General features: G+C 36.5%; 1 protein-coding gene across 2 annotated transcripts in view; it reads right to left on the bottom strand.

Moving 5' to 3' along the window:
• Positions 1-21,935, bottom strand: part of sas (stranded at second transmembrane protein) — a 71,034-nt gene that overhangs the window by 30,227 nt on the left and 18,872 nt on the right. For both annotated transcript variants that reach the window (XM_074094559.1, XM_074094560.1), the window contains exon 2: positions 12,369-12,494. In XM_074094559.1, coding sequence (XP_073950660.1) covers positions 12,369-12,477 — 109 coding nt within the window. In that variant the 5' untranslated portion in view covers positions 12,478-12,494. The remainder of the gene's footprint in view (positions 1-12,368; positions 12,495-21,935) is intronic.

Below are 21,935 nucleotides of genomic sequence, written 5' to 3'. Positions count from 1 at the left end.
GGACGGTACGATACAAACTTCGATTTTCAAATTTCGTAGTAGCCCCCCTCAGACATGCGCAGGAGTCGATAACCGCAGGAAGCGTGCGCGTTGACATAACCGGCTGTCAAGCGCGACGCACGCACAACACAATGCGTCATTTCTCACGGACCCATCATTGCGTCTCTTTTCCAATGTGCTGGTTAGAAAGGGAGAAGGAATGTAGTAACCAATGTTATTCGTTCACGTAACCGGGAGTTGGTTGGTATAGCAATAAAAGGCTGAAGTATGTAAATAATAGGAAGGAAGTTTAAAGGTTTGTATGTAACCGGTTACGACCTCTTTGCATAGAGATTTTAAAAATTGTGTTCCTATCTTAGCTGATAAGGTAGACAATATAATAAATAATCTGGTATACTGGTATATCAAATATGTTATTCGTTTTTAACCAAATAAAAACATCCTAAACTAAATCCCTATCCTAAACAATTCATTTAATGCATTACATGTATTGGTTTATCACTGTAACGCCGTGCAAATGTATTTTAATAATAAATAAATAAATTACCCAGCATAACTAAGCTGGAAACACTAACTTTGCATCTTGTAAAAAAAACGTTGTGTAGTTATATTGTTTTTATTTCATACTTAAGTTGTTCTTTCATCCGACAATTTATGGCGAAGTAAATAAAATAAATAATAATTTTAGACATTCTGATGCCGATGATCTATAGTGCAAATTGCAACTAAGTTATATTTTAATCAGGTTTCATAACATACATCTATTATTCAAGCGACAGTTAAACAAACAATTGCAATCCGATCTTTTCAACTCATGACATGTCAAAATCTTAACCACATATTGCATCATAAGACCATAGAGCATAGCTATCGGCAAATCGGTCCACATAGTATTGTCGATGCGCGGCCTTGTGCCATAAAGATGTGATCTCTATGGTTAGTGAAAGTACTTCGCCTTGAGGACACATTGATGTACGCTTGTCCTTTATAAGGCATCAAAATGCAATGAGCGATAGAGTTAACGAAAGCTGTCAATCGACAGTTGTCAAATTTCAATGAATCAGAACGTTGACTTTTTGTGAACACATCATTATCTCTGCCTATATATGTCCCACTGCCGGGCATAGGCCTCCTGGCAGAAGTGGTATGTAGTTCCCACGAGGACCCAGTTTGGATTGGGAACTTCACATATTGTATACCGACCTACTTAATTAAAAACCTTCATTCTCTTCGCTTCTAAAAACATGATTTGCTAAAATTTCCTTGGTCTTCTTCTTCTAAGAAATATTATTTATGTGCTTGTACCTGTACCATACCTAATATGTAAATATTTCAAATTTGTTTCGTAGTAATTTGTTTTTTGTTTGTTGTTTGTTTATCCACATTATCATATGGTTAAGCTTATCCAAAACGCTAGGTATCTCGTTGCAACTTATGGAATCCAATCCTTTACATACCTACAATCTACATTTTTACAATGGCATTTTCATACAAATCACAGTTATTACAACACAATCCTAATTAGGTATAAGTTAGTTTTTTTAATTGATAATTTAAAACACTTTGTTTAATTAAAATGTTGCTTTAGATGGACCATTTTGTTGCAATAAATATAACATACCACCATAACATAATCATAAAGTTAAGCAACAATACAAAAATGTAACATCCTGTAGACTGTGTAGACGATCCCCAAGGGTGCACGTAATAATAATAATATCCGAAATTACCAAATTTCCTTACTATATTATGCTTCTGAGATGGTTGTATTCCATCTTTGTCGATGGTCAATAACGAAACTATTGAACTTCATGAAAAGCAAAAGTAACATGTAACTTTCTATAAAAAGTTAACGTTGTTAGTTAGAGACCCTTTATTTTTGAACGTCGGTATATTCAGTCATGGTGGCCTAGTGGTTTGCCTAAACCCTTAAGGGCTTTTTGAATTATTATTTAATTATTGAATAAACTGACGATAAATAGAACGAGGCTAATTAAAGATGTATCAATGTGTTATTTGCGTATTTCTTTTTCATTAAATGGAATATAAATATTTTCTATTTACTAAATACTGACATTTTAGGACCCTAACAATTTACGCAATTCGTTGAGACAATACCAACTAGAATTTTAATGGCAAGTTTAATAATGAATGTGACTGGATTTTTTGTTTACTATGTCATTAGAACAATAGCAATTGAAGCGCTCTATTGAATAGAGACAATAGGGCACAAAATAATTTGCCGCAAGTATGTACAGCAATTGTCTCTGCTCTACTACTATGTGGTGGTAAATTAATTGTTTAGTGACCTAAAATATACTAAAACTACCTGTTTTAAACGGAGAAGTAAGGTAAAAATATTGTAGTCGGTATAGGTGAAAAAAATTGAGTAAATATTCTGTTGTACAGTCAAGGAAACTGAATCACGTCCCAGGGGTGGAAAATTTTACTTTTTTCAAGTTTCAATTTATTTGGCAAGTGTAAAGGATGTCAACATGACATTAGTAGCACAAAGGTGACGCAGTTTCTTCGACTGCTCGTACAGTCACCGTTAATCGTATCGTAGCAGGCTAGGTACCCAAATATTTCGGAGCAGCATTACATTTCACCAAATTTGGAACACATAACTAGCTAAAATTATTATAAAGCACAGAGGGTCAAAGGTATTCTATGCCGTCAGGGTGATCGTAAAGATCTGAACATTTATGGCAAATATACCTTACGTCTGGATTGGGAATTTCACACACACCATTGATTTGCTTCGCAGTATGTGCAAATTTCTTCACAATTTTATCCTTCACCGCTGACTATAGGTACAGTCACCAGAACCAATATCTGACACAACAAGCGTGCATAAATATCTGATACAACTCTATTTCTATGGCCGGTAGGGTGTTAGATGTTTTTGCACGCTCCGCTGTGGCAGATATTAGGTAATGCAGGTACTGTACGAAGGCATTACTTCACGGAGATAAGCAGGGAAGCAAGGAAAATATTATTGTTTACATTATTTAAACTTTTATTTTCATTTAAATTAGCGTAGACGTCTCGTCTATGGGCACGGCCTCTACAACATTGCCCTTTTTACTTTTAGACTTGCATTAAAGAAGAGGTGATGAAACCATCATTCCGAATGACGAAACGGACCCTTTACCATCGATATTGTGGAACGCTCCGAAACAACACGCCTTTAAATTCGATCTTAATTGGAACACGAAGTGGATTCACGTTTTGGTGGTTTCTATTAGTTCACGATTATTATTAACAATAGCAAATTGAACATAGCAAAGTAAAATACATTGTGCCTCTGACCAATGGGACTTTAAATGCAAGGTTCGATTCTACTTGCATGACTAAGCTATTTTTGTTTTGTAACATTTTCAAATATCTTGAATTTAGACAAATTATTGATCCACAAAGTTTAATCGATAAATCAATGTATCGGACACGGTGTTATTGCTGTCTCATGGTACAAGGGCAATGTTTCCTTGGTACGGAGGGCCTTTAAATAATTTGTCATTTTACATCTTAGTACCTGGGCGACCGAGCTTTGTTCGGGCTAAAACTCGATAATAAGCGTTTTCCCAGAGATAAGACCAAGCTCTACCAAGCTAGATCTATTTGTCATCCCCGAAAACCCCCACATACTAAAGTTCATCGAAGTCGTTGGAGCCGTTTCCTAGATTCTGATTATTTATATTTTTTTTTTATTCGACTGGATGGCAAACGAGCAAGTGGGTCTCCTGATGGTAAGAGATCACCACCGCCCATAAACATCTGCAACACCAGGGGTATTGCAGATGCGTTGCCAACCTAGAGGCCTAATTTCACTGTCTCTCTTACTCTCCAAGCAAGCAGGCAGGATTAGCGAGCAAGATGGTGGTGGCAATCCGGACGGAGCTTGCACAAGGTCCTACCACCTGCAATTAATTTTAAATTAACCATTTGCTTTGATATCGGTTCACAGCACTTAAATTTTCGTCTGGTTACAGTTTGAGGTAGTACTAAAAATACACGCTGTATTAGTGGAAGAAAAAAATCGAAGGTTGTTTAGGTGTTCGTTTTGAACTTTGTTCGGTAACTTCCATACTTTTTGGCTTTAGTTTGTAAAAAATCACGTAAAAACAAAATATGAGGATGTAACGTTAAGGTAAGTAGTAAATACGGACGGATCTCATAATTTCGTGTTTTTGTCTGTAAACAAACTTTTTATTATTAATGAACAGATCAAATGGATGCAATTTAGTTCCGCCTGAGAGCAATTGATTTTTGCTCTTCGTCAGGCATTCATGAGACAGAGACAGAGCCGTTTTTAAAAGCTTTTATTTAACTTGCAATGCATGTATAATGTATGTATCTATGTATGTGCGGGTCAAATCTTGCAAGTTTAATTTGACCCACTTCTAATAGTCGGATTGTCTTAAAATTTGGCATACTTACGTAAATTTTGTGACAATACAATAATCTGGTAGTGACATGCTGGTATTCCGGCCAGGATCGTCTCCGCAGGACGGAACTCTTCAACGGTTAATGGCATCGACTAGAAATTTGGTATGGAAATGTAGTTTGGGTGACAATGTAAGTACAGTCAACAAAAAGTACAGTCAGCAAAAAAAGTATTGCATTGCATTTAATAATAAATAAATAAAGCTTGTACTAAAAATGAAATTTTTACCAAAACTTTTTAAGCCCTAAAAGGAACCCTTATAGTTTCACCGTGTCCGTTTGTCCGTCTGCAGCTGAATTTGAAACTTTTTCTGCTAAAAGTGCCGATGGATATTAACTACGTAGACAAAAATAAAATAAATTGAAAAAAAAATTGCGTGTACATACATACAACACGTAAAGATATGATGATTTTTCTCTCGTTTCAACCATAGTCTGGGCTATCTTTGGATAGATCTTTTAAAAACAATGTAGGTTTGCTAAGTATACCATTGCAGTCCTTATCACTTTATTAATTTAGCAAAAAACATACTTACCTAATATACATCTTACAAATTTGGAAGGAAAACTATTACAGCTAAGTGAGCATCAAAAGTTAACGACTATTAGTCGACCAACACCTAGGTAATATTTTCTTTCTTCCCTCAACCATTGAGTATTTGCCGCATATTAGTACCTACGGAAGTGGTACGGAACCTTACACTACGCGTGTCGCGACACGAAATTGGCCAAAATTTCAAACTAAAAATTTAAATACTAACAAAAGTTACATTATGACGCAATTAACGTTACAAACGCAATTAACGTAAAAATGGTAAGTTCCCATGATTAGTGGTTGGTTGAGAAAAAGTTAATGGTTGCCTTTGTTTTAGTTGAGAATTAGATAATTTTGTCAAAGAAGCATGACAATTTGAAACTATGATTAAATGGTGTTGTAATAATTATAGTCAACTGTATTTCAAAATGTAGTAACAATAAGAAATGGATATGACATGCCTCATAAAAAAGAGGTGACCAATTGCTCTTGATACATGCGTGAAAGAGAGTGAGCACTTGGACAGCTTATATAGGACAGCTAGCATGAGAGAGAGAGACGATGGACATTGGTCACTTATAAAGTTTTAAAATTGTGCTTTCTGCATTATTCCAGAAAATATTACAAAATGTTCTGCGTTAAAATTTTACAAATGAAAACTTAAAATGGTTTACACAAGAAAAATGGACATTATTTCGGGAAAATCTTCTACAAATTAAGCTCGACATTGGCAAAAAACTGAATACTCTATTATGTGGCGAAGACTTTTCATTTCGTTGCACATCGTACTTAATATTCCAAATCACACAACATAAAAAAAACTTGCAAATCAAGAATCAGTGAAACTCCAGCGGTCAGATGCGCTAGTTTCTTCAAAGCTAACCTCCATGGATAATTAACATCCACCGATGGAGCGATGACTGGCCACAAAGAATAAAACAGTAATAAAAACTAGAAAAATAAAACGAACTAGAACAAGGAATGCGTGGAAGCGTCCGAAAAAGGCGTTGTGGAGTCACGACTGTTCCGCCATATTTTAGACCTTTTTTTGAACTGGTGATTAGTCAGATTTCTGGGTATTGTGTGGGGTATCTTAATTATTTCTTAGATATTAGGAACAGATAATAGATCTAGTAGGTGTGTGATCTGTGTTAATATGAATGTTAGGATAGGAAACGAAGAGCATGGATTCAGAAAAATAATTAGTTTCGTTTAAATAAGTTTTAGGCCAAAAATTGCGTATTATCGAACAATTCCATTCCTGACCCAGCGTAGTTCGCACAGTAGGTAAGAGGTAGGAAGTTTTATGATTTATTTCTTCGACAGATAATTCGATGTCAGTATTACTTTTTCTTTGAAAAGTGAACGCATCCTTACTTATCCAAATAGATGTGCGTGAAAGGGACGAAAGATATAAATATTTTAAGTCACATTTGTGAGCCAGCACATCTGTTATCTTACCTAATCCGGTTTGGAATTCTCATTCAAAAACTCATTTTGGTAGGCCCACATTTAAGCTTTGGCTAAATCATTGTGTGGGTACACCATTGGACAATTTCGGAACATCAAAAGCTGTTACTGACAGTACGGCTCGAGGAATGTATTGAGTACTTTGTGTGAATGTACGAGGTTTTGTTATTTAGTAAGTAACGGGAAGATGGTTCATATTAGAGATGGTAAAGATGAGGGAACTAAATCACATCAGTGGGAAGCCTTTTCATAATCGATTTTGCTATGATTTCTTTGGCAGAGTTCCACATAACAGGTACCATCAACCAAATAAATGGTCTATCAATTTTTAAACAAGTTCCTATCAAATGAATATGTCTCGTCTATTGGCATTATTGTTTTATGTCATGCAAACGATTATCAACTTTAGGGTGGTAGACCACATATTTGGCAAATGGTACCTACGCGATTCGGTTTTTTTGACTGTATATATCGTCGCTATTTTGAAGGAAATTCAGGCAAATCGACAAGAACAGTGTAAGTCCTTTTATCTTCCATACGTAAATACCAGGTATCTACGACATTACTGCATGAATTTACTACATGAACTTTCGTGACGTCAGATAAAACTTGACGCTAGGTATATTGCGAAGCACAAAGCACTCTTGATCCAATGCAGTCTTAAATCATTTCTATGAATGCATGAACTTGCACTATTTCTGACGAGACGGTAAAAGGTGTACAAAATGTCCAATTGACTGTGATTGGTTTATAGCTACTTTCGACAGGTATGCGAGCATCTTTCGAACTAGTACCTAGTGACGATATCAATAAGATTTCTCCAACCGTTACCGTATTTCCAAGCACCCATTGATTAATTCTTTTACGATTAAAGTTTAATGGTCGAACAAAAGTCAAAGTCAAATTGAAATGGCAAACCCGTTCCCCGGAATTTTCGCACGGCCTTTACGGCCGTTAAATTAGAAACACTGACCGGTTTTTAAATCAATAAGTAAATATACAATACGCTATTAAACTCATCGATGAGTTATACGCGTAAACTTTTTTTTTGTTTCGCCGGATACTCAATTCTGTTTCTTGTAAGGTGTATTTTTTTTGTCTAAAACGTTAAAAAAATACTTGCCCGATTTCCATTTTCCCGAATTTCACTTGCCATACCAACGTTGGCCATAAAACATATAGAACCGTGCTGTTTTCAGGATTTTTTAAAATGTCATCTTATAGAATGCAGTAGGTTAGGTTAGGTTAGTTTAATACCAACTCTGAAGAAAATACTATTTCAGAAATAAATTACTTTATGGCATATGAAATTCGTGCAAACGATAGAGAACAAAAAATTGCATAAGAGTGAGCGACCCTCTACAGTCAATTCTTGGTTTCCTACTTTTGGTGGACCGTTTATCGTATAAAAATAAAGAAAACACACAAAACCAACCGTTGTGATACGACATGTTCAAAAGGAAATTTACCCCTTTAATGGGTTTCTACACGTCAACCTTTGTGTTGATGAAAAATATGAAAAGTTTATTTTTATAATTAAAAAGTATAGCTTTTTAAAATATTTTCTTGAGAATGGTAATCAGTCATGTCCATGTTATGACCGACAGATGCTCTAACCGCAAATTAACACCAGTAACAGAAATATCTGCCGCGCCAACTGACAAAAAATCCATACTTCCATACTAATATTATAAATGCGAAAGTAACTCTGTCTGTCTGTCTGTCTGTTACGCTTTCACGCCTAAACCGCTGAACCGATTTTGATGAAATTTGGTACAGAGATAGAATAGACCTTGGGAAAGAACATAGGCTATCTTTTATTGCGAAAAAGAGGCTTTAAGGGGTTGAAATAGGGGATGAAAGTTTATAAGGTGGAAGTTCGTCGCTGTCGAAGATAAAACCACTTAATACGAAATAAAGTGCAAAATAGGTATCCTAAATAAATTAAATACTTCCCAAAGTTACCTACTATTCCACGCGGACGAAGTCGCGGGCAAAAGCTAGTAAAGAATAATTAAACATTAGGCCTCTTTATAAATGCCTATTGCGAATCTTTGCTCTACCCACAAAGCTGTAAGGCTTGATTGTATTGTTTTTAGCTTTATCATTACCTACTCTACATCTTTTAAGGGCACAATGATGCCTCTGTCACCACCATTAGAGAGAAGTTACGTTGTAACTCCAGTATTTTACTAAATCAATTTAATTATAAGTTCTGTTAAAAGTCTGAAAATCAGTGATCCTTCAAAACAGACTTTTTTAATGCTTTCATTTTTTTCATAAAAAAAAATCAACTTTATACGCTTGTTTTTGAATTTGTACGGAACCTTCAGTGAGCAAGCTCGACTCCTGGCTAGTTTTTTAAATACGCATGAGTCACAGCTTGATTTTGACTTATCCATCCTCTTTATGTGACCACAGCCTTACATCTCTATGAATAATGCGCCCATTTATATTCAAAGCAGCTCAAATTAATAGTCACATTATAACCGCTAGCAATCCTCAGTTAATTCATAAAACAAAAGGTTATTTTTATTTGAACAAAAAATTATGTCGGTTTTATTCTAGTTTTGAATCGCGCGCGCGTTGCTGTCTTTTGGTTGACAGTGCTTTAGCTTTTGAATTTCGACTTTATAATACGTGTTGAAAAGGTATCTTTTTAAATGCTACAGAATGCTAGGCCTTTTGAAAATTGACACAGAGTAGATCCATTGAAATGGGTCACTCATTAAGAGGATCTTTGAAACTATTTATAAAGCAATATATGAATTTGCATTGAAACTTATTTCAAGAAACTAAGTACCTATATCCTACTTTTAAAACAAAGTTCGAGGATATATATCAATGCATATATATCGTGATATATATCCGATATATATATCAAATGATTATTTATGATATATATCAATACAAAAGTTGGTTTCATCATCATCATCATCATCCCAGCCTATATACGTCCCACTGCTGGGCACAGTTGGTTTGAAAATTTGATATTATTAAGTAATTTTTGGCTAGTTGTTGGCCCTGTTACTGTATTGCTACTTCCCAAATGTAGATGGCATTGGAGTAGTTAAAAGATACTCTCTTATAGTAGATTCTAGTCCATTAATGGCAACACTTCTGCCGGCGTTAGTAGCATCAGTCGTGTCAGAAAAATTTCGTTATGAAAGAGTAAGTTTTTGTTTGTTATTTGTTGTGTTTATTCTATTATTTTTTACAAAGAAAGTAATTGATAAAGTGCAGAAACAATTTTACTTAATTTATTTTACAAATAATAATATAGCTTTCATACAAAATGGACATATATCATAAATATCCGATATTTTGTCATTTTTAGTAAATATCGGATATTTTCGAACCCTGTTTTAAAAACTAGGAAAAATATTAGAACTCAATGGAACTTACTGCACTGGGTGCGAAAGAAAATGAGGTGGTGAGAAACGAACACCTATATAATGAGAGCCGATTTTGAAATTACTTAATTACTTCGATGAAAATACCATTCTTAAATAATTTAGAATAAATAGAAATTGGAAATCACTATCCAAAAATAAATAAAAAAACCCGACCCTAAAAGGCCGGCAACGCCATGTAACTCTTCTGCTGTTGCAGGTGTCCATGGGCGACGGTAATCATTTACCATCAGGCGATCCGCTTGCTCGTTTTCCCCCTATACCATAAAAAAATAAAGCTATAATTTCTACTACTTGACTCGTATTTGAATTTCGAGCATTTTTTTTTTATTTAAAAAATCGGTGAGTTTAATCGACCATATCGTGTCTAGTCTATTGGAAGTCACATCTCCCGTTGATTATTAGATATAATATATAATAACTAGCTGTTGCCCCCGACCCCGTCCTCGTAGAAGTGTGAAAAATAGTTTAAATAGTTCAGACCTACCGAATATACTCACAAAAAAAACATAAAAATCGGTCAAGCCATGTTCCATGTTCCAATCCTCTAGCAAACAACGACTGGCCATATTTTTACCGCCAGCCTTATTATGGTCAGCGCCAAAACGAAAGTACAATTCCAATCGAGCCTAACTGTCGCTTGGGGTCGACGACCCGATCAATCAAACTACACGAATCTATTTACTGTTCTCAAATACTTACTTACTAAAAAAACCGTAACTAGTGGCCTAGTAGTTCTAGCCATAACTAGTGGCCTCTCATAAGCAGAGGATCGTGGGTTCAAACCTTGGCTCGCATCTCTGGCTTTACATTGAAGTGAAGTGAAGGAAAAAGTCGTGCGGAAATTCGGATAAACCTGAGAAGCAATTCACAATATAGTGTATGGGAAGTTTCCAATCCGCACTGGGCCCGCGTGAGAACTAAAGCCCAAGGCCTCTCATTCTGAAAGGAGGCCTGTGCCCGGCAGTGTAGCCCAGGTATGTGTGTAGGCTAAGATGATGATGATTACACACTTACTAACTTACTATCTAATTAGGCGTACTTAAATATCTATTGGCTATTTGAAATGACGCCGGAATGCTGTTTGACAAGAAGCGAGATTATAAAAAACTGTTCTACGAGTAGTGCTAGTTAAACTCACTTGGCATGGTACTGCGCACTTTCTTAAACATTACAGAAATTTTCTATGTTTATTTCATTACTGACTGCATGTACTTTTGTATACTGCTGGACTGTGTGGGTACTGTTCAATCGTCATACAAACTTTCAGCATAATTTCATTTTATTACGTTCAAGAATCATAATATTAATTTAGCATAAAAACGGTTTTCATATTATTACCGAGCACAAGCTTTAAATAATATAACATTCATTAGTCATAACAACAATTGCTATAATGCTTATATTAAATAATTTCATTTTGAATATTCGGTTATTCATGTAATGATTAAAATCTATAACATTTAGAATATTGTTTAGACGGTATAACAGCATGCGTGCCAAATGCAAAAAAATAACATTTGATTTGTGCGAGCGAGCGAAGCGAGCGAGCAAGCCGGTTCGGAGCAGAAGCGACTCGGATAGGTTAGGTTCAGAAGAACTTCGATGTTAGGTATTTTTTTTATAGCAGCCCGGATAAAATTGCTCCACAAATGATCTTTGCTATTGAATTTTGGCCAGGTGTTATACTTTACGATCATTATCCTCGATGTTTGTGTAAAAATTGTTTATAATGAACTTTGATAAATTATGCTGCATGATTTTTATACAGTACTTTAATATACATAAGACAATTATGCAAATTAAATAATATGATTTGAGAAATTCGGCAATTGTTTTACCTATATGCATATTGTTTTTATATGTTCTCCATATTTCAACAGATTAAAATTCTGATATTTGTGTTATAAGAAATGAAAATTCGCAAATCGTTCTTATGACAAACATTACACACCCGGACTGTGTGGCTGTGACTTCTCATTGAAAAAGTAAATATTTGGGCCCTTCCAGTGCTGATTATGTAAGATATATGGGGAACAAGGTAGGTACATGTATGATCAGGCTGGCCTTGGCGCCCCGGGCTAGTCAGGCCTTAGGTGCCCTTTCAGATACAAGCGACAAAATGACAGGTCGTGCTTGTTACATTATAGAATATTCATACTCACTTCTACGAGATAAGTAATATAAAAGTTAATACGCTAAGTCCGGTTTTCGTTTAGATCGATCAAAATAGCTTTCAAATTATAAGTGGTTAAGGTTGAGCTGGTGGGCGACAGCCGCCCCGGTCGCCCCCCTTGAGCCTAAGTTAGCTGACGCGGTTTTCAAGGAGCGGGTGGACGTCTATTGTAAAATAGTATGAGCAGCGCTAACTGCACGCGGCGCGTGCATAGGATTTTACCTGCAACCGCAGCCGCAGCAGTGCACCCGCTGGGGGTACCCGCGCCAGCTAGCGTAGTCCCTTAAAGCCAGAACTGTGTAGGATGATGATGGTGTTGTGAACTCACCGAGCTCAGTGTCGCAGTCGGTGTACTCGTGGTTGCAGTCGACTGTGTACGCGGCTGCGCCGGCGGCCAGCGCCAGCGCGCACCACAGCGCCACTGCGCGTACGCACATCGCGATCACCGCCACATCTGAACAACAAAAACGTAATCCCTTTTAATTTTAACAGTAATGAATTTTTTAACGAAAATACAAACTGAAACATGAATACACAGAAAAAAAACAAGAAAAAGAGACCAGCGCTGGGATTCGCACCCAGGTCCTCAGCATTCCGTGTTGCGTGCCATACCCCTACACCAGCACTGGACAGGAGTCTAGGCACAAATTTCTCCCATTTCAGCCTGTTTTTTTTCTTAACAGCTAATTATTTAAATAAAACTAAAAGGGTTAAGGGTAAAAGACCTCGAGGCCAAAGTCCAAGACGATGGTCAGACCAGACAGACACAAGATATCGGAACAGCTGGACTTAACTGTCAGCGCTGCACTTCATCAAGCGATTCATGATCCTCAGCAGTGAGGGAGCAACGAAGAACAAGACATATTTTAAACATTACTACAATTAAAATAGAAGAAGGAAGAAAAGTGACGAGGGTCACCGACATAGCCAAACGAATTAGCTCATTGAAGTAGCAAAGGGTAGGCCGTATAGCATGGAGTACAGATTTCCGCTGGGGCTGAAAAGGTCCACCAACGACATGGACGGAAAACCTGGTTAAAGCCGCGGGTTCACAGTGGATGAAGGCCGCTTTCAACCGAAGCAACTGGAGGTCTATGAGGGAGGCCTATGACAATGGACGTCCTATATATTATGTCAATGAAAAATACGAATATCTTTCTCTGGTATTCTATTTATGTAGTTATAAAGTAATAAGTATAAGTTGTTTATTTGTTACGGTTTTAAAAAATTTAGATAAAAGCGATAGTGATCTAAAAACTTGGATTGAGAACGGGTTTCTGGCTGCCTAGATTTCAAATGTAGTTCCATTAGTAAACCAGTTCGATGACTTTGAATATCAAGGAGATAATACCCTGATTACCATAAATATAAGGTACATCATAAGTAACGGATACAACAAAAATTAAAACACTAATAATTCTGAACTAACTCTTAGTCACGGTGGCTTCGCTTACGTTTTTGTCTTATTCACGATCCGAGATTTTATAAACTGTATGTGAGAATCGCAATTTGATAGCTTATAAGAAGTAGGTACAGTCAGCATTAAAAGTAGGGGATTATTATTTTTACTTTGTCGTTTTAACACATTATTATATATATATGAGAGGGGAAACGAGCATGCGGGTCACCTGATGGGAAGCAACCACCGCCGCCCATGGACACCTGTCAACACGAGGGGTATCACAGGTGCGTTGCTGGCCCTTTGGGAGACTGATAGGCTTGTTTTTAAAGATCCCTAAGTTGTACCGCTCCGGAAACACTGTCCCAGGAAGCTGGTTCCGTACTTTAGTCGTGCGTGGAAAAAAAATTCGCTTCAAGCGGACGGTGCTAGATTGCCAATCATCAAGGTGGTGAGGATGAAATGACTGTCGCCTGCGCGAAGTACGCTAGTGAAACCTAGCTGCAGGCAACAATCCGAATAATTAATCTGAACACTTCCCATGATATATATGCGGTACAAGATGATGCGGTGAGAGATGTAACATCCCTCCGCATTGCCAGAGGATCAAACCGGTCAGAGAGTTCCCGGTTGCCGACAAATCTAGCAGCCCTACGTTGGATGTGGTCAAATGGAAGAAGCTGATACTGGGGTGCTAGATTGGAACAGTACTCCATAAGCGGCCTAACCCGTATGGTGTTTAAGATCGTTGCTGTAAAACGACAAAGTACAAAAGTATGCAGGTACTTTTGATGCTGACCGTAGTTATATAAATTTATTAGTAAGTTTTGTCAGTCATTCTATACCTACATAGAAAACTATAGATTAGGTCAGGTTTCCTTTATAACAATTCTGACAAACGATCATTCTGGCAAACATTACATTCGGAGTTTTAACATAGCGGTATGACTAGCGAAGAGTATGCGAACTTTGGCGTTCGCCAATAGCCACTTGTTGAAAAAAACTCCGAACTTTAGTGTTAAGCTGTCTACTGTCTGTATCTACTGTGTGTGTCTGTCTGACTGTCTAGCTTAAAGGTAAACTTTACTTTAGTAAGGTAGGTCCCTGTAGATTTATCTAGATTAAAAAATTTCAGCAAGTGGTATCAGTTTAGTAGTATCAAAATGTATTCAATCAAAAATCACCTACGTGATTGGTTTATGACTAATTAGACATTATTTTTCGTACATACTAGATGATGGTAATGTAATATCAGAGATCTTTGTTTGACCTGTTAGTAGGTAATAGGACACCTGTAGCAATTCGTGGTTGTAGTAAGGACAATGTGGTTTGTTTTATTGAGCAAGTTTAAGTTACTAGCCACTACTGGTGTCAATGGTTTGACATGGTTGATTTTTAGTTGTTCATTTTGCAATTAAATTACAAGAGTGACCAAATACCGGTAGGTACGTTGCATCAGTTCAAAACCCGTCCCTCGTTCAGCGATTTTTTGGTATTTTTGTTTAAGTGCCTACCCTATGCTAGAATGTTAGTTAACGAAACTAGTAAAATAAATTGCCAAAGTTACATGCACACTAAGTACTAGGTATTTATCATTGTCAAATTAAAGCGAAAATGATCGTATGTTCATTTTATTTACTTTGTAACAGTCGCTTAACGGGTTTTTCATTAATTGGGCGTTTCAACAGTCATTTTCGTGGTCACATTTTTTATGAATGGGCTATAAAATTTGATGACATTTTCGATAATATTATAGACGTCCTGTACCTACTTCTACTAGATAACATGGAAACTGTAACAGAATCTTCTACCATGTCAGCAAAAATATGGCCACGAAAAACAAACGGAATAAATGCTCTAATAAAAACCATGACCTCGCAAAAACTATCTTTGCAAATTTTTACATAAAGCGAAAACCCAAATGATACGTATATTACGTATCTGTAAGATACAAGAATAATAAGGAAATTAACGGTGTCTGGCCATTTGGAATAACCGGAAGAAAAAAGAATTATCGCTACATAATGATGACAGTCTAGTCTATTCTATTACGTCATAGACTATTGCGTGTCCCGCGAATTGTATTGAAATTAGTTGTCACTTTCGCACAAGGTCGGGTGGGTGATGGATCGGTACAAGATCAATGAAAACGAAATCTAGAGTAGGTACTTCCTAAGTACGAAATGATGGCTTGGATAAGTTTCATAGGCAGAGAAAAAACCTTATTTAGAAAAGTTAAAAAACCCGACATGTAATTTTTTTAAAATTTCAATATCACAAAAACGGCTGAACTAATTTCATAGAAACTTGTCTGAGAATCATTTCTACTAAACTAGCTTTTAATTAAAATAACCACATCGAAATCTACCCCTCCGCTTGAGAGTTATGATGCCACAAATAGGCACAGACATACTCATACATAGCGATCTAGCATATAACCCCGTTCTTTATGCGTCGGGGGTTTAAAAAGCCACCATAATGGTCTTCAAAAATGACAATTGAAACAAAAGATGATTAAATTTTGCCTACATTGGTCAGCTTTGAAAAATACTCATAATTGTAATATTAAGTCACACAATGAGCTCGTTGTGTAGTCGTAGCTGTACAGTCTGAACATTTTCTCGAGCTATTCACAACGAATTTCATGGATATTTAAGCCCGTGGCTTATTAAATGGGTAACTGTGCCATGTTCTTGGTACGCATTCGTTTCAGTGATGTGTAATTTTATAAATAAAAGACCCAGAGATCCCCGGAAAGATGGTCTTACCAACTCTAAAATCTAAGGATCATTGTTATAGCGATTCACCACGCAGAAGATCGGAATGTGTGGAAAAAAAGACTACAATATGTAATTGGTCGAAGTCACAATCCATTGAGGGTCCAACTGAGGACGAGAAGGGCACTGTTCAATACCCACCACGATGTGACTGTGACTAAGACATAACAAAACTTATATTTGACATTCGTTAGACCTTTTAAAACTATTATTCGTCAATAAACACTACAGCTTGAACAGAACGTGCCAGCTGCGGAAAACGGGGCCGATTTCTTAAGGCTTCTCATAGTAGGTAAGCTACACGATACCATTGTCTCCGGCACACGACTTTTGTATGGCAATTCACAAACAGAGATATTCATTTGAAACTTGGCAAGCTTATGCATGGAAATATGTATACTGTCAACATCAACATTCGTGGAACTATTGAATTAGATATTAGACTATAGAATATAGTAATATTTGTTTACTGAAGGTGAGATTTGGTGTATAATAACACTGAATCGTAGAATAAAATAGTAATTACTATATTCTCCAGTTCTAAATTTTATGGAACATGAAATTTTGTGCTTGTTTATGGTGTTTTTAGGGTTCCGGAGCCAAAATGGCAAAAACGGAACCCTTATAGTTCTGTCTGTCTGTCTGTCCGTCCGCGGCTTTGCTCAGGGACTATCAAAATTCAAATTCAAATTTAAATGATTTATTCAGTAAATAGGCCGCAATGGGCACTTTTACACGTCATTTTTTTTAAACTACCAGCGCTTTCGGAAAGACCATCATTGCCAAGAAGAATGCGCCGCAAGAAACTTGGCAGAAAGTCATTTTTTCATAAAAATATAATTACAAATAAAATACTTAAAAACTATATTATACAATTAAAGAAAAAAAAAATACAAAAAATAATAATAAAAGAAATACAGGGATGTATGGGGTCCCTTAGTTACAATACTAAACACTAACTATATCTAAACTATATCTACGTTCAGTGGAAGTGTAGAATGCTTCCACCGTCATTTATTTTTATAATAATAACAATAATTTAGTTCTGAAATATACATTTCAGGTCAAGTAACCATTAAGCTTTTGGATTTCGAAGGCAAGTTCACGTCTGCCGCCCCCAAAGTTAGCTCACACGCATGCTCTGAAAGCAGAGCGGTACCGAGGGCATGGTATTGCTTCCGTTCCCATAAGCTCTATGGGATCGTCTTGGGAACTTCGACGTCGCGAGCCTGTGACTAGAATTTAAACTAAAAATATAAAAGTTTAAAATCCATAAGCTTAACAATATACAGCCTTAAACATAACAAGGGTATAAAGTCCCTGAGTTAATAATAAAATTATTATACAGCAAGGGGATGTATACAGTCCCTATGTTAATAATAAAATTCCTAATCTAAATAATTCAGAGATGTATATAGTCTCTAAATGTCAAGGTAAACTAATTTAATTAATTAAATTATACAATCTTCAGAGGTGTAAAAAGCCTCCAAGGTCAAAAACTAATAATAATTATTAAAATAAAGAAATGGAGATGTATAAGGTCTCCAAATGTCAAACTAATAAATATTATAAATTAAATTCTGCAAAGCGACAACGGCAACAGAACCAGAAACTAGACACGAAATGCGCCGGGACACTGCCAAGTCACACTTCACAACACTATACAATACAAATACACCAACATAAACACACACACACACACACACACACACACACACACACACACACACACACACACACACACACACACACACACACACACACACACACAAACACAAACACGAGTACATCACATCACACATTCAACATCCCAATTTTCATCGGCTTTCAGTTTTGGCCATGTCGCATCATCACATAAGTACTCCTCAACTTTATAGTAAGCTTTCTTCAGGAGTGCACTCTTTATGTATTCTTTAAAAGAGTTGTGTGGCAATTTCCATGCTTCTACAGGAACTTTATTGTAAAATCTCACGCAGTTTCCCACAAAAGATTTGCTTACTTTCCGTACACGGAATTTAGGAACTGCAAGCTTGTGCTTATTACGAGTATTGATATCATGTACGTCTGACACTTTCTTGAAGGACTCGATATTCTTGTGTGTATACAATATCACATCATGTACGTACTGTGAAGCTACTGTGAGGATGTTTATCTCCTTAAAGCGTTCTCTAAGTGAATCTCGGGAGCCAAGGGTGTAGATCGACCGGACTGCCCTCTTCTGTAAAATGAAGATAGTTTCTATGTCGGCTGCTAGTATCAATGCTAGACAGCTGTAATTTTGCACGGATATATTTAAACTATGCCGACAAAATGGTATTTTTCGATTCAGTGATATGTTTGCGAAATATTCAACTTTAAAGTGCAAATTTTCATTAAAATCGAGCGTCCCCCCCCCCTCTAAAATCTAAACCAGTGGGTGGAAAAATATGAAAAAATTCAGGATGGTAGTAAGCTAGTAAGTATATCAAATTTACAAGAAAAACTATAACGGTTAAGTTTGCTTGAGAATTATTAGTAGTTTAAGAGTAAATAGCAGCCTCAGGTATAAAATATACCTAAACGTGGAAGATTCCGTATAAAATACAAAGTCCTTAGAAAAATATTACTTAATTTAATAGGGTTCCGAAACCCTATTTGGGCGTGTCCGACACGCTCTTGGCCGGTTTTTTTAATTTTTAATATCTTTTAGTTATGGTACTTTGTCAAGAATAAATGATTTCTATTTCTATTTTTTATTTTATATTCTCTTCTTCTCTTTTAAAATATGGCTTTTCTGTCCTAATTAATAGGACAATTTTGCCAGTGTCGAAGTAAATTCTCTTTGAGAGGCACGTTGTACGGTGGTTGTAGTTTTTGCAACTTGATAGTAAAATTCCAGAAACCATGTGGAGACCACTGCGCATTAAAAAATGACAGACACGAGAGCAATATAGCATTTTGTGATCACTGTTCACTGTTAAGGTTAATCGCCGCATAAAACACTATCAAAATTATACTTCAACTAGCCAAAGAAACAGAAATAGCAAAAATAGATATTATCTACATCCGCCATGTTCGAATGCTACAAATCGAATCCCTTATTTTATATTTAATTGTTTTTTGACTCATTAAAATATATTGTCATTAGCTTAAATTTTCACGTCCGATAAGCGTATTATCATGCCTAATCAGCATTTCTTAATGTTTTGGACACTTGAAGTGCTAATAACGCCACATTAGCTGGCCTAATCGAGGTCTCGTGCAATAGGTACACTCCGATAATAAAGAGTTTATAATTAAAAGTCAACAATTTAAGACAAAAATTTAAAGCAGTTCATATAGTCTCTTATGTTGAAAATTTGCTGAAGCGACAACGGTAAACTTTGAAAATGAATAACGGTCTCCTTGAGTTGTTGGTACACATGAACGGTGGTAATCATTTCCCATAAGATGCACCGTATGCTCGTTTTCCCCATAATAAAAAAAAAAAAGAGGTCGAAAATTTGCAAGAAATATTTCATGATCTGGCACCGATAGACGTGTGTAAAAAAACGCATAAAAGCATCAAATTCAGCGTAAGTACATAATAATATGTGACATGTTATTAAAGAGCTACGGTCACATCCGTAAACTTTCTCACAAACATCGATTATCCTGTTTTGTTCTTAAATATCTTAAACGGAACCGAAGCACTGTACACAATATTTTATCTCTTTGAAAGCCAGTGCTAACGAGCGCACCGTCTCTCACACATTACACAACATCTTTTTAAATACGTAGACCAAAAGAAACTCGCGTAAATAAGCTTTTTACTTGTAAATTTATTGCTCGTAACATGAAATTTCTTGTCTTTATAAAATTTCACTGCACATTGTCGATAGTAAGCGATGGGAACTAGTGATTAGCGTGAATCGGGCAGAAAAAAATAAAGATTACCTACGGACATCTTTGAAAGATTAATTTGCGCACTGATACAGTCAGCTGCAAAAATATGTATCTATTCGAAACACTCGATAATATTATTATGTTACCACGGCCTTATTACATCGGAATAAAAGTATGTAGTACATATGAGTCTTTGGTAGGTATATTTTTGAAGGGTTAGACAAATCCATATTTTTGCACTCGACTGTAAGTATATCAGTTTACAATATTTAATCCGCTTATTCTTGAGTAAGAAGTGTTCAGAAACATTAAAAAGTTATAAAAGACCAGCGAGTGTTAGCATAGTCGTATCAATTTAGTCAATTTTATCATCTTTCATCAGATTTTTGAGTTCTGTACCCGCAGAGTGCCAACAAATACGTATTACTAAGGCTCTATTGTCTGTTGGTCCGTCTGTCTCATGGCTATAACTACCTATCTGTTGATTCATAATAGGTACCTGAACTTCAAAAAAATAGAATGTATGTTTATAGTAATGTGTTATGGTGTTGTGTTGTTGTTGTGGATGTGGTAGCAAGAGCACGTTGGTAAGGAATTGTCGATTTTGACTTACCAGTTTTTTCTAAATTTTTCGTGACTTTAAAATTTATTGTGCTTTAAAAATACCTCATTAACAAAAGGATTGTTTGATTGCGAACGTGTTAGATCTGCATTGTATTTGCTTATTATGTCATACGAATACTTGAGAAAATTTACCGCCATGTTTTAGAAACAGAAACAACAGAGGTGAACTTTGTCGTATCATAACAATATTCATAACATTAGCTTACCTTACTTAAAACGCTCTCACGAACGTGATTCAAAACAAAAGTAACGTGGTTACAGCTATGAGCGACCGGCACCAATTTACTAATACATTGCGTGTGTTATTAATCAACCGTTCTGTGGTGAGCTTATCGGGAGCGCAATGAAAAGAGAATGCGCTCGCCGCCACGTCGGTCGTACGTACATAGTTATAGCCAGGTAAATAAGTAGTAGTAAGATTGAGTACCTACTTGAAGAGCTATGGGCTAATGGACAATGCTCCGAGTGCAACGAGATGGACAAATGACCTGGTTAAAGCCTCAGGTTCACGGTGGATGCGGGCCGCTTCCAACCGAAGTAACTGGAGGTCTACGGAGGAGGCCTATGTTCAACAGTGGACGTCCTACGGCTGATATAATGATAATGCTCTTAGTATCCCTGCGGGATTGAATTGAGGGAATCCATAGAAGAATTAATAGAGCATGGCTCAGCAAAATTGCACACCTTAAAATAGCAGTAGGTGGGTCTATTGCACGATGGCTGTTAGGGTTCAAAGGTTCTAGAATGACGACCATGACAGGAATGTGAAATGTTTCTAGCCCTCCCGCAAGGTGGGGATGGATGAATATGTAAAGATAACGGTAAGGCATTGGCTGCGGGTAGCATAAAACCGATCATCATGAAGACCCTTGCCGAAGGCCATGTCTAACAGTAGTTTTCCGGCAGAGATACGACGTCATTCCACAAATTATAATAATCAACAAACATACGCGAATACGTTCGGTACGTTTATTACATCAAAAAAACTTACACTTACGGCCTCCTCTATGTTTTCCTCTATTCATAGCAGGTGCTGCTCCTACTTCTTTAAAGCGATTAAGGCGTTAATGTGAATGCTTACGAGAAAAAAATACTATTATATCCCTAAAGCAGTGTCGAACAGTGTATTTAGTTTAAGCTAATTACGCACTCACGCTGCATTCACTTGCTGTCGGCCTAATCTTTCCCACACTCGGCTTTTTCTCTGCTCAATCGTAGTTTCGTAACGTAT

The sequence above is a fragment of the Choristoneura fumiferana genome, chromosome 11 (genome assembly GCF_025370935.1).
Source record: "Choristoneura fumiferana chromosome 11, NRCan_CFum_1, whole genome shotgun sequence".
NCBI classification, from domain to species: domain Eukaryota; kingdom Metazoa; phylum Arthropoda; class Insecta; order Lepidoptera; family Tortricidae; genus Choristoneura; species Choristoneura fumiferana.
Note: the sequence above shows the minus strand (reverse complement) of the source record. Positions and strands in the feature narration are given on the sequence as shown.